The sequence below is a fragment of the Dasypus novemcinctus genome, chromosome 19 (assembly GCF_030445035.2).
Source record: "Dasypus novemcinctus isolate mDasNov1 chromosome 19, mDasNov1.1.hap2, whole genome shotgun sequence".
NCBI classification, from domain to species: domain Eukaryota; kingdom Metazoa; phylum Chordata; class Mammalia; order Cingulata; family Dasypodidae; genus Dasypus; species Dasypus novemcinctus.
Window position 1 is genome coordinate 81,059,665 of NC_080691.1, and position 13,280 is coordinate 81,072,944.

Sequence of the window (13,280 nt, forward strand, 5' to 3'; positions counted from 1 at the left end):
ACAGGACTTCCTGGGGGGGGCAGAGGGACGGAGGCTGGCCCTCCCCCTGCCTCTGGGTCCAGCACGTTTCTTCTGGAAAGAGCCAGACGCTGTTTCAGGCTTTGTGTGCCACGGGGTCTGGGTTGCGACACCTCAGCTCAGCGGTGGCCTCGCAAAAGCCACTGTTGACAATACATCAACCAGCGAGCATGGCCCCGTGCCAATAAAACTTTATTTACAAGCACAGGCTGCGGCTGGGCCGAGGGCCGCGGGTGGGCTTGCCTTGCTCTGGGGGGTGGAGGCGGTGTACCCACAGCCTGACTCGGATACCTTGTCCCTTGAGCGACGAGGGACACCGTGTTAAGAAGACGGGACCCTCCTTGGAAGGGTCTCCTCGCCGTCCTGCCCCCAGGCCCCGTCCTGGGCTGCCCCCTCGCCACCTCGGGCCCTGCCCCCGTCCTCCCAGGCAGTGCCTGCCAAGGCTGCGTTGACTGTCCTTGGCGGATGTCGCCCACCTGCTCCAATCTGCTCCTCCCTGGGGCTGGGCACGGCGGTTATGCAGAAAATCTTTGCTGTCCCCAAAAAAGGAGTCCGGAAACGGCCGTGCTGAGGGACACGAGGGGCGCGGGGGCCTCCTGCCCACCCCCAGGTGCGGACGCGCCGGCTCCGCCCGGCCGGATGCTCGGGAACGGGGCCTGGAATCGAGCGGCCGCAGGTGGCCGTACCAAGCCGTTGCTGTTCTACGGCGTTTCGGAGCGCCGTGGCGACGAGGGCCGCCTGCGCCCGCGCTGAGGCCCGGGGTGGCCGCGGGGCCGGGGCTGGCACTGCCAGGCCGCCGCGCCTCCTTGGTGGAGCCGCCAAGGGCCTCCCCGGGGTTGGGGGACCCTGGGCCAGCGGCTGCGTGGGCTCTGGCTCCACGCGGGCGGGCAGGGGCGGCCACTCGGGGGAGAGGACGGCTCGTCAGGGAGGGCTGCTGGCCGCCCTGGAGCCTCTGGAAGGAGACACGGACGCGCCACCGGCGGGGGGTCCGATCCCGCTAGAGCCATCGTGCGTCCAGCTGGACTCGGCCGAGAACGCCCAGCTCAGGAGCCCCCGCAGCCCGAAGCGGGGGAGGCGGCACATCTGCCCCGCCCTCCGTTAGCAGGTGGGGAAACCGAGTCCCGGCAGCGCTGAGAGGACCCTGGAGACAGGTTCCTCCTGCACAGAAGCTGGGGGGGGGGGGGCGGGAGCGGCTAGATGAAGGACGGCCAAGGACCGCCAAGGACAGCGCAGACAAGCGCCGGCTCGGGGTGTCGTGCGTCCTTCCGCCACCGTGGACGCAGGTGTGCACAGGGCTGAGCCTGGCCCCCGGCCCCGATGTCACAGCTTTACAGCAGCCCCCCCAGGCTGGCACCCCCTCCAGCCCGGCTCCAGCCGCGCCCACAGCCCAGGGGCTCAGGCAGCCTCCCCTCCTCTGTGCTGCTGCCCCCGAGCTCATCTGCCCGCCAGCCCCCTCAGCTCTGCCTTCAGACCCCCGCGCCAGCCCATTTCTCACAGCCCCTGGCCCCGCGCAGTCTCCTGGGGCCTCCCCTCCCGCCCCCACCGCCTGTCCTCCCCGCAGCCGCCAGAGGGCACCTGTGAGCAGCAGGGCAGGGCCCGCCCCTCCTCTGCCCACAGCCCTCCAGGGTTCCCACGTCCCTCCGGGAAAAGCCCCCCGTGCTCCCGGCGGCCCCCCAGGCCCCGCATGACCCACCCTGTCCCCTACCTGCTCGACCCCTCGCCCCCTCTGCTCCAGACCCACAGGCCGCGCTGCTCCCCCACCAGGCCAGGCCTGGCTGCCTCAGGACCTTGGCGCAGCCGTGCCCGCTGCCGGCGCGCTCTTCCCCGATGTCCCTGCAGCGCGTTGTCTCACCTCCTCCTTAGGTCTCTGCCCAGTTGCCCCCTCCCCAGCAGCAGCACGCCCCCGGCGGCGGGCCCCTCACCTGCTTTCCTCCGGGCTCCACCGAGGGCCGGGACCATAGGTGCCCGGTTCGGGGGCCGGGACCATAGGTGCCCGGTTCGGCCGCGTGGGGGCCCGGCTGGCCCCAGGGCGGGTGGGCCTGCCTGCCGCCCTCCTCCAGTGAGGGTCCCGGGCCGGGGGCGCCTGAGGGCGGGCGGCAGAAGGGACGGCTGCCTCCGCCTCCCCAGGATCCCAGCCCCTTCAGGCCCCGAGCGGGGACGGCACAGACCCCCCCACCATCCCACCTGGGGACACGCGCGCCCGCTCCCCACAACCCGCGGTCCCTCCGCCCAGCTCCAAAATGAAGAGGCGAGAGGCACACGGGGCTGACTCCGCAGCGACGAGCCTTTAATTCATCAGGGGCCCAGAGGCGGTGTCGGGGTACACGGCTGCCGCCGTGGGGGGCCAGGCGGGCCCTTCTCTTTCTTTTTTGCACAGATTAAGACACAGACGCAGCTCGGCCAGGGAGGAGGCGCCTCTGCCCCCCGCTGCTCCTCCGCCCAAGTGCAGCTGCCCCCGCAGCCCCCGGGAGGGAGGGGGCCAGAGAGCAGCCGCGGGCCCCGCCCTGTACAGCATCAACAGCGTCCGCAGGCGTGGCCCATGCCCGCCGACCCTGCCCGGCAGGCACCCGCCGCCTTCCTTCAACGACCCCCGCCCAGGCTGAGAAGGTTCCGGGCTGTTCCAGCGTTTCGTGTTCCTCTGTCGTCCTCTCAGTCGCTCCCTGGGGAGGGCTGGGGGCGGGTAGCCCCCTTAGGCCGACCCCCTCCTCAGACCCGCAGGCAGGGCCTGGGCCGCAGGAAGCGGGGCGGCCTGGGGGGGCTCGGAGGCCCCGCACCCCGGGCCAAAGCGGGGGGCTCCCGGCCGCACCTGCCATCCCTCGCGTGGCGGCTCGTCCCTGGGCAGACGGGGCCTCGCCCCCCGGGCGCCCCACGCGAGGGGCCCCCCACACCCGCCATCAGCGACTCTCACCCGGGCGGGCGGGAAGAAGCAAAAATGGAGGCGGGCAGAAGCGAAGGCGTTTATTCTGCGAAGGTGCGAGCAGGCGGGGCGGGCCGGCCACGGGGGCGCCGCCGGCCTCCCGCGTCGGGCGCTGGACGTGGTGCGGCGCGGGCGAGGGCACGAAGCCGGGGCGCGCTGCGCGGGGCGACGGGGCCTTTGGGCGGGCACTGTCGGGTCTCGCCCCCACCGCGGGGTCACCTCCGACTGCTGCGATGCTCCAGCTTCCCTGCGCAGCCCTGCCCGCTCGCTGCGTGAGGAACATTCCAGAATAGCGACAAACGGAAACAGCGAGACGCTTCCACCTCCCTTAGCGCACCTCGGTTCTGAGAAGAACGTGTGTGTGTTTAAAGCCACAAATCTAGAAAACAACTTTGGGGGTTTTTTTCCTTTTCTTTGTTTGCCCTTTTTTCTTGCCTTTTTTTTTTTTTAAACAATATGCGTTTATAGAAAGAACTTCACAAAGGTGATTGCTATGTACACGAGTCACAGTCCCGAGGGTTGCTCAGTAGGCAATGCAGTAGCACCTTTTCCAGGAGAGCTTTACAGGGTTTAAAAATCGGAGGGGCTGCTGTGCGGCCCCCGCCGGGGCCTGCTCCCTGAGTCCGGGCCGCACGTCCCGCTCGCCACTGTCGCTGCCGCGCGGACGGGGCCTCCCGGGCTCGGGCGGAGGCCGGGGCAGTCCACGGCGAGCGGCACCTCCTCGGGCCTCGCTGCGCGGCACAGCTGCCCCTGCGGGTGGGCGAGGGGCTAGAAGGGGGCCCCGGGCCGGCACGGCGCCTGCAGGAGGCTCTCCATGAAGGCCAGGTAGTCCGCGCCGCGCCCCGAGTCCTCGGCGGCTCGTGGGGCGCCCACTCGCGGGCGCTTGGCCGCCTTCGCCTCCTCGCCCGGGAAGACGTTCTCCTGTGGGGCCCCCGTGCTGACAGACTGCGGGAGAGCAGGGTGCGGGGTCAGCGGGCACGGCCCGGCCGCCTTCCCGCCACCCCGCTGCTGTCGGGGCGCAGGGCGGAGGTCCGTGTGTGCTCGGGGGCCCCGATCAGCCCTTGCCCTCGGCCGGAGCCACGGCCCTTCGCAGGCCCGGGTAGAGGAGGACGGGAGCAAGGGGGCCGGTGCGCTGGGGGCCCCTTAGGAGGGAGCCCAGTGCAGCTCTGGGGGCCTTGGAGCATGGATGCCCGGGCACCCCGAGGCCAGGCGCTGGTGTCCAGGAGCCTCCTCCGCAGGCCGGCAGGAGCCGCCCTCCCAGCCCACCCTGCAGGCCCGTCCTGGGTGGGCCTCCGCCTGGAAGCAGAGAACGGGGGCCACAGGCAGGGGACGGGGGCTCCAGCAGGGCGGGCAGGGGCATGGCCACAGCCTTGGGAGGGGTCACCGCCCGCTCTCTGTCCTGGTGGCACAGTCTGGCCTGGAGCCCCGAGCCCTGGCCTCGGGTGGAGGGGTGGAGGGGTGGAGGGGCCCTGGCCGCTCGCCCCCACCCCCCGGGCCGCTCACCAGCCGTGACCTGACTCTCTTGGGCAGCTCCTCCTCCAGGGTGTAGACGTCGCCACGCTTGACCGTCAGCTGCGACCCGTCCTCAAACTCCACCTGCAAGGGATGCGCTCTCAGGGGCTGCCGGCGCCTGCGGCCCGGGCCCCGCCCTTGCCCACTCGGTGGGCACCGCCCAGCCGGGCTCAGGCCTCGGGGCTATGCTCGTGGAGCAGCTCAGGTGACTGCTGGGGGGGTGCGGCGGGGAGCGGCCGAGGCAGCCGCACACCCCAAGGCTCTGGCTGGGGCTGCCAGCCACACGTCGTCCCCAGGAAGCGCCCGGTGGCTGCCTCCCCGAAGCTCGGGGCAGCAGACACACCAGGCTGCTTGCGCCTCCACGCAGGCCGTCTCTGCGAGGTGGAGGAACTGGGGGGGCTGGGCCGGGCCCCTGCCCTGCCTTGCTCAGGCCTCGTCATTTTACTGTGAGTTAGAGGGCGAGGGCAGGAGAAGCATGGGAGGGTGATTAAAAAGGGTCACAGGGAAGCGGACTTGGCCCAGTGGTTAGGGCATCCGCCTACCACATGGGAGGTCCGCGGTTCAAACCCCAGGCCTCCTTAACCCGTGTGGAGCTGGTCCATGCACAGCGCTGATGCGCGCCAAGGAGTGCCCTGCCATGCAGGGGTGTCCCTCACGTAGGGGAGCCCCACGCGCAAGGAGTGCGCCCCGTAAGGAGAGCCACCCAGTGCGAAAGAAAGTGCAGGCTGCCCAGGAATGGCACCGCACACACGGAGAGCTGACACAGCAAGATGACGCAACAAAAAGAAACACAGATTCCCAGTGCAACTGATAAGGATAGACATGGTCACAGAAGAACACACAGCGAATGGACACAAAATTAAAAAAAAAAGGTCACAATCGAAGTGACGGAGCTCGCGAGAGATGCTCGAGGAGCTCCTGCCCAGCCCAGCTCTGGCCTCAATAGGCACAGGGAGGGGACCCGGGACCACGGTGTGGAGAAGCCCCGGGGAGACAGACCCTCCCCGCCCAGGGCCCAGGCTGGAAGCTGCGCGCCAGGCCCGGCCCTCCGCAGCACCTCGACTTTGAACCTGGGGGAGTGGGGGGTTCAGATTACAGAGGGGTTGCTCCTTTCAAAAACCCAAAGAGCGAACGAGGGGTGCGCGTCGCTCAGAAAGCTGAGGTCCCGGTGCTGCTGCAGGAGGGCGCTGCGGCCGCTCTGGGAAGGTGGGCCCAGCCCTGGGCCCCGGGTGCGGCCCGGCCGGGCGTGGGCGACGTCCCCGGCAGGGGAGCCTGGCAGCAAGCGCCGCTCACGGCTGCTCCCTGGTGCGTCTCATCTCGGGCACCCCCGTCCGTCCCCGACGGGCCCACTGGCCTGCCCAGGCCTCGTCCCCACTGGACAAGCGCGGCCTGGGCCTTGGAAGCTCTGGAGACACTGGTGGTCCCTGTGCCAGGGCGCTGGCGAGAGGGGAGGTCCCGGGAGACCCCAGACTACCTCTGGGGCATGGCGCCTGTGCAGCCCCAGAGCACCCGGCATTGCCTGGCCTCGGGAGGGGACGGGGCCCACACCCAAGTCTCGGCTCCCTCAGGGGGCGTCCAGGCCGACAGGGGTGGCTGAGGCCTCACCAGACCAGGCCTGGGGAGGCCGTGCAGGACCACGGCAGGTGCTGCAGCCCCTCCTGGGGCGGGGCCGAGAGGCAGCACCCTGGGAGACCCTGGCTGGAAACAGAGCAGGTCCTGGGGCATAAGGCTGGGAGCAGCTCGGGCCCAGGAGAGCGAAGCCACAAGGGCGGGCCCAAGGCCGCGGACCCCAAGGGGCTTTCGAAAGCCTTCAGGGCTGGCGCCCGTGGCAGGAGCAGGCGGGCCCACGAGGCGCTGATGCAGCTGGGGCCCCCGTCGGCACCCCAGGCTGGCCGGCGCCCTCCAGCACCCCAGGGGCGGGCCTGCCAGGGAGCCCTTCCTGCAGCTTTGTACCCGGAGGCCACCGCAGGGTCCCGTGCTGTCGGCAGAACCCACCCGGGGACCTCGCCCCTTGTGGGACGCCACTCAGAAGCAGGGGCCACGCACCGAGAGATGGTGCTGGAACGCCCTGGAGGACGGTGGCGGCCTGAGGCCGCGAGGCCTCAGCGTGGGGCCTCCTGGCTCCGACCCCACGGGGCTCTAGAGCGCAGCCTGCCCTGGGGTCCTTGGTGGGAGCCAGCGCCCGCCGGCGCACAGTCAGCCGGCCTCCCAGGCGCTGCCCAGACTGGAGCCTGCTGGGGGGGCAGCCGCAGAGCCAGGGCGGCCCCCCACGGCCTCGCGGGCGCACCTCGGTCGATGGCTACGGCTCCCGTCGGCTTCCCCCAGGACCGCCCACAGAGCCTCCTGCCATGCCAAGCCACCGGCCCCGGTCCAGGAGGACACGCAGCGACCTCGTCTCGGGGCGCCCGAGGTCAGCCCGTCAGCTCTCCTGGGGGCCCTCCCCAGAGTTCCCTGTGACCCTCCCAGGGGGCAGCTCCGGCTCCAGCAGGCCAGCTGCTGCTTCCTCTTGCTCCTTCCGGGACGGGCTGCCACCACCTGAGAGCCGCTGGGGCTTCCTTTGCTGCTTCCAAGCACGGCCGCATGTTTCTCGGTTTCACTACGTTTCTTCTACGGGTTTCACGGGTGTCTTGGCAGGGAGAGAGAAGTGAGCACGTGCTCAGCCTTTTTTAAAGGATTTGTCTTACTTAATCCCCACCGCACCCCGTAGCTGGCGCTCACTGTCTGCTGTGTCCACTCACTGCCTGCTCTCTGCATCTGCTCGTCTTCTCTTTAGGAGACACCAGGAACCAAACCTGGACCTCCATGTGGGAGGGAGGCGCTCACTCGCTGGGCCACCTCAGCGCCTGGCTCTGTTGTCTCTCACTGTGCTTCCTCTTTTGTGTCTCCTCGTTGCGTCATCTTGTGTCAGCCCATCGCACCAGCTTGTTGTCTTGCTTGTCTTCTCCAGGAGGCACTGGGAACAGAGCCTACGACTTCACATGTGGTAGGTGGGTGCCCAGTTGCTCGAGCCACATCCGTTTCCCTCAGCCTGACTTTGGAAACAAGCCTTCCATGCCCCTTCCTGGCTCTTCTGGCTCGGCATCTTCCTCACTCCCAAGGCCCCGTCACAAATCCTTCCGAGTCGCCGCCGTCATGACGCTCCTCTAGAGAAGAGAGGTCTTCCCAGGAAGGGCGCTGTGTCGCTCACTCCTCATCTTGACCGGGGCGCGCTCCACCGGGAGATGTCTGCCTGGAGATGTCCTGCAACCCCAGGCCGCCCTGTTCTCCCGGGGACGGGCACTGCCATCCACCTGCGAGGGCTCCCAAGAGGAAAAGGGCTTGGTGCCAAACCCTGCCCGTGCGCCAGCGAGAACCAAGGTCAGCCAGGACACCGTGTCCCACTGTGAAGGCTCCTCTGCTGACAGCAGGTGGGGGAGCCAGCGCCTCCAGAAAAGCCAGGGGTAGGCAGGAAGCGGAGCTGGGAAGCCCTGGGTGGGCTGGGCTCTCTCCAGGCGAGGCTGGCCCCAGGCTGGCCCCGAGTCCGGATGGCACAAATCCCCAGAGGAGCCGGGCAGCAGGGAGCCGGCAGGGGGAGGGCCAGTGGCGAGCCCCTCCCGGCAGCCCTCCCGGGCTCCCCAGGCCTCAGTGCAGAGGGGGGCTGCCCGGAGCTCACGCGGGGTCGCCCGTTTTCCTCCTCACGAGGAGGCAGTTGCCCCCAGATGTGCTGGGGGGGACAGAGCTGCTCCAACCCAGGTCCAAGAGAGGGGCACGGGCTGCCAAAGGCAGCGCAGACCCCGCCCCAGCGTGGCCACCTGCCGGGGGCGGCCCGAGACGGGGTCGTGCGTCCTGCGGCTGGGCCCCCAGCCTGCGTGGACGTAGGCCTGTGGGAGGACAGGGCGCTGTCCCCATTGCAGTCTTGGGACAGAGCAGAGGGCAGGTGGGAGGTGGGCGGCCGCGCCCGGGCCAGGATCGCACGCCGCTCTTAGCCTGCCTCTGGGCCTCCGCCCCCACCCGGCAAATCAGCGAGAGCAAAGGGGACGAGACCGGAGCACACAAGAGGGTGGAGTGCACGAGAGGGCGTGCTGTGGGGCGCATGCAAGAGAAGGCAACGCGTCAGGCGACGAGCTGCGGTCCTGTTCAGGGCAGGGATCCGGACAACCTTCCTGCTAAGACTTTACTCCTTAAGATAATTCCCCTAACTAGCAACTGCGAATCCCACAATCGTGGGCAGAAACACACACTCCACGTTAAAAAAGGAGGAAACACACCGAGCAACAGGCAGCGGTCCACGGAGGGGCGAATGCAGACCGGAGGCGGTCCCTTCTCTTAAAGACAGGCCGTGCTCCTAAGCGAGGCGGGCACGGGCTCCGCTTTCACGCAGCGCCGACGCAGCCCCCCCGCGGAAGCAGCGGGCCCCGCCCTGACCGCCAGGGACAGCCACGGCCTGCCCGCTCACCTGGTAGATGTGGCTGGTCGCCGAGGAGATGAACTTGGCCTTGTAGGTGTTGCCGTCAGCCCACCGGAGCTCCACGAGCTCCCCCTCGGGAGGCGGCCCCAGCCGCACGCAGTCCCTGCTCTGTGGACAGAGGCGGCAGGGAGCTGAGGGGCGCCCTCCCCAGGCCGCGCCCGAGTGGCTGCTCACCCCCCGTGCCCGCGCCGGCCTCTGGACACTCGCAAGGCTCCCGCTCCAGGGAAGGGGCGCTGGGGGCTCTGCAGCGGAGGAGGCGCTGCGGGAGCAGACGAGCGGGGGCGCGCGAATCCCTGCCCTGGGCACTTCCTAGCGCCGGCCGGGCCTCTGCGGCCACAGCAGCCACAGGCCTGGGACCCGCTCCCCGCAAGGCTCACGGTGACGCTCTCGGGGTAGACGTTGTCGCTGTAGGAGCCATCGTCGAAGTTGACTTCATAGAAGGTCTGAGTGCTGGTGCCAATGACGCGGCAGCGGTAGTAGAGCCCGTTGCGGTTCTTGGTGATGACCGTCTGGCCCAGGGACACGGCCCGCAGGAACTGGACCTGGGGGCGTGGGGTGGCAGGGGCAGGGAGCGTGGGCGGGGATGTGGGGCGGGGGCGCGGTGCCGGGGTGGGCTTATGGGGCAGGGATGTGGGTGCTGCGGGGGTGCGATGTGGGGGTGGGGCGCATGGGCGGGGCTGTGGGGGGGCAGTGCGGGGGAGGCACTCACGGCGTGGCCCCCCGTCGTGTGCTTGGAGCAGGTGATGGAGACCACGTAGGGCCAGTCGTCAGGCTCCATGAGCACGCCGGCGGCGTGGGCGCAGGTCACGTGGAAGGAGGTGGAGCAGTGCTCGTAGGAGCACTGGATGCAGGCGCCCGCCACCCTCTTCATCCGCTTCCGGCAGTACACGCACTTCTGCGGGACACGGGATGGGGGTGGGGCGCCGACCAAGGCCCGCCCCCGTCCCCTCTCCCCAGAAGGGCCCCGGCCATGGGGGTCCAGTTTGGACGTGCGGCAGGGAAAGGCGCCGGGGCACCCGGGGCCTGCACCGAGGGCCCACGTGGCCCATGAGGCCCCCTTCAGCAGGCACCAGAGGCACAGCCGAGCACCCCGGATGAGGGGAGAGAGGCACCAAGTCACAGCAGAACGGGCAGCCGTGAAAACCTCACGCCAGGCCGGAGGAGCCAGACGCGAGCTCACGTCGCCAGATCTCATGTATGCAGCGGGCAAATCCATGGGGATGGGGAGGAGACGGTCCCCTGGGGGTCAGGAGAGGGGAGCTCCTGGGTGCAGGGCTCTCCTCCTGGGACCGCGAAAGTTCTGGAACTAGAGATACTGGAACTAGTTCTGGAACTAGAGAAATGGAGGTAGCAGGTGTCACCAAACTGCTCACTTTGAAACAGTCAGAACGGTGGCTTTTACGCCGTGAGGGTGACAGCTAAAAAGCAAGCACTGCCAAGGGCCTCCTCAGTAAGGAAGGTGAAGCCGGGCGCGGCCGCTCGCCCAGGAGCCCCACCCCGCCCGGCCCCTCGCATCCCGGTGCGGGGCGGCCCGCGGGGCCTGTCGGGCAGTGGCCCCGGCTGTCCCTCCCGGCTGCAGTGGCCAGCTGCCCGCTCGGCGTGCGCCCGCGAACCGCATTCACAAGCCTTCTGGCGGAGGCGCTGTGGGATGCCAGTGCTGCCCGATCGATGGCGATGAGATCTCATTATCGAGCTGCCAATACCCGGCGCGGCAGGGCCTGCGCTGACTGCCACGTGCTCCCGGCCGGTTTCCAGCCGGTGGGGGCGGCCCTGAACCTCCCGCCTGGGGCTGGAGAAGCAGTGGGGGCTCCGTGCCCCCAAGGGAGCCCGGGGGAGGGCAGCCTGCCTCGTTGCCTGGCTGAGTGGGCTTGAGGCACACAGTGCCAGCAGGCTGCGCGAGGGCTGGGCGAAGACCCCAGGGCCGTGGGGATGGCCATGGAGGACCCGCCGCCACCGTCCACACGAGCCACGTCTGCTGCACAGGGTGGCTGACCCTCCGTACCATCAAGAGGACACACAGGCTGCCAGGGGCCCGGCAGAGCCTGCGGGCTGCAGCTGGGGGCAGCAGCGGCCGTGGGGCGGAGGCTGCCGCAGCTGCCACCTCCCAGGAGGGCGGGCAAGCCCCTGGCACCCGGACCCTTGATGCCCCAGCCTGCAGGCTCCTCACGACCGGCGTCCTCTGCCTGCCCCCCCACAAGGCAGCCCCAGAGCCAAGGGCTGGAGGGCACCCCCAGGTACCGCTGGGCCTCAGGACACAGCCAGGGTGCCCTCACTGGCCCCGGGGACCGCTCCGGCCAGCGGTGGCCGTCCCCTCTGCCGCAGGAGGCTCAAGGGAGCTCCCGCCGCCAGGCCTCCCTGGGGAGACGGCCTCGTGGCCCCGGAAGACGGTGGACGTGGCCCAGCAGGGGTTAAGGCCTCGCTCCGCGTGCAGCTCCATGAAGCAGGGCAAGCGAGCTTGCTGTGAAAGGATTTTTAATTCGCCACTACAAGGGCTGGTAATGAAGAGGCTGCAAGCTGGAAATGTCAGGCGATCCATAAAGAGCCGGCAGGGAGGATTTATCACCACGCCGCCGCCTCAGTAACGAGGCCCGTGCGCCCGCAGGCTGAGTCCTGGCCGCTGGCCCCGAGCTCAGCCCAGGCTGGCCCCCCAGCCCCAGCGGGCCCGCTGCCCGTGGCCCAGACAACTGCCTCATGCCCAGGCTGGACCGCCGCAGCTCCCCTGCCAGCTGGACGGTCCTCAGCCTGGGACCGCCCCGGGCAGCTGGGATATGAACCCCGCAGAGCCCTCGGCCTGAGGAGCTGCCAGCGGCTGGCGCCGGGTACACGCACAACACGGCCGAGAGGAAGAGGCTCCCGTCAGAGCCACCACCACCCCGCCCCTCTGCGGTGACAAAGCCAGGCCCGGCCACCTGCTCCAGGCACACGGGGTCCACGCCCAGAGCCAGGCCTTGCTCGTCTTCATCTGCGCACCACTGGCCAGTCACCACGGCCCGACTCCAGGGACAGCTGAGAGCTGTCTGCAGGCAGCCGCGGGGAAGTCCCCACATGCCCTGGGCTCCGGGGAACAACGAGGGAGGGGCTCGACACCCTTTCATGGTAAAAACACGCAGCAAAGTAGGAGCCAAAGACACCTATGGAAACCACAAGCCAGCATCCTACTCAACGGCGACAGACTCGACACTTTCCCCTAAGAGCAGCAACAAGACGAGGAAGCCTACTGCCAGCACTGTTGTTCAACAATGTACTGAACGTGCTTGCCAGAGCAATTAGGCAAGAAAAAAACAAAACGGAAGACATCTAGGTTGAAAAGGAAGAAGTGAAACTCTCCCTTTTGGCATGATTCCATGTATAAAAAAATCCCAAAGAATCCACAAGGAAAATACTAGATCTACTAAATTTGTGTGAGATTAACATATAGGGAAACGGACTTTGGCCCAGTGGTTAGGGCGTCCGTCTACCATATGGGAGGTCCGCGGTTCAAACCCCAGGCCTCCTTGACCCGTGTGGAGCTGGCCATGCGCAGTGCTGATGCGCGCAAGGAGTGCCGTGCCACACAGGGGTGTCCCCCGCGTGAGGGAGCCCCACGCGCAAGGAGTGCACCCGTGAGGAGAGCCGCCCAGCGCGAAAAGAAAGTGCAGCCTGCCCAGGAATGGCGCCGCCCACACTTCCCGTGCCGCTGACGACAACAGAAGTGGACAAAGAAGCAAGACGCAGCAAATAGACACCTACAACAGACAACCAGGGGAGGGGGGGGAAATTAAATAAATAAATCTTTAAAAAAAAAAAAACATATAAAATTCAGCTGTGTTTCCATATACTGGCAAAGAGGAAATTAAGAAAACAATTCCACTTACAATAGCATCTTTTTTAAAAAAAAAAAAACAATAGCATCTTAAAGCATAAAATACCTAGAAACAAATTTAGTCAAGAAGTGAGAAATTTGTACGCTGGCAACTACAAACATTGCTGGAAAAAATTAAAGACGGCTTAACTAAGAGGAAAGACGTCCCCTCTTTCCATGGGTTGGGAGATTTAGAATTGTTATATGATGTCAATTCTGCCAAAAGTCATCTGCAAATTCAGTGAATATGATCAAAATTCCAGCAGCCTTTTCTGTAGAAGTGGAAATGCCAATCCTCAAATTCATCTGGAATGGCAATGGGTTCCAAACAGCCATAACAATTTTGATAAAGAATAAAGACTCACACTTTCCAATTTCAAAACTTACTACGCAGCCACAGTAATTAAAGCAGGTGGTGCTGGCACAGGGTGGAGAATCCAGACCAACGGAGCAGAAGTGAGAGTCCAGAAATAAACCCACACATTCCTGGCCCACAACAAGCACGCCAAGTACATACAACAGCAAAGAACAGTCTCTTCAACAAA

At 67.1% G+C, this 13,280-nt stretch overlaps 1 protein-coding gene across 3 annotated transcripts in view; it reads right to left on the bottom strand.

The window, feature by feature from the left end:
• Nucleotides 1-2,284: 2,284 nt before the first annotated feature.
• KDM4B (lysine demethylase 4B) overlaps nucleotides 2,285-13,280 on the bottom strand; it is a 141,350-nt gene continuing 130,354 nt past the window's right edge. For all 3 annotated transcript variants that reach the window (XM_071210002.1, XM_058282033.1, XM_058282032.1), the window contains 5 exons: nucleotides 9,604-9,789; nucleotides 9,272-9,436; nucleotides 8,883-9,002; nucleotides 4,439-4,531; nucleotides 2,285-3,880 (listed from right to left, as the gene is read on the bottom strand). In XM_071210002.1, the coding sequence (XP_071066103.1) occupies nucleotides 3,704-3,880; nucleotides 4,439-4,531; nucleotides 8,883-9,002; nucleotides 9,272-9,436; nucleotides 9,604-9,789 (741 nt within the window). In that variant the 3' untranslated portion in view covers nucleotides 2,285-3,703. The remainder of the gene's footprint in view (nucleotides 3,881-4,438; nucleotides 4,532-8,882; nucleotides 9,003-9,271; nucleotides 9,437-9,603; nucleotides 9,790-13,280) is intronic.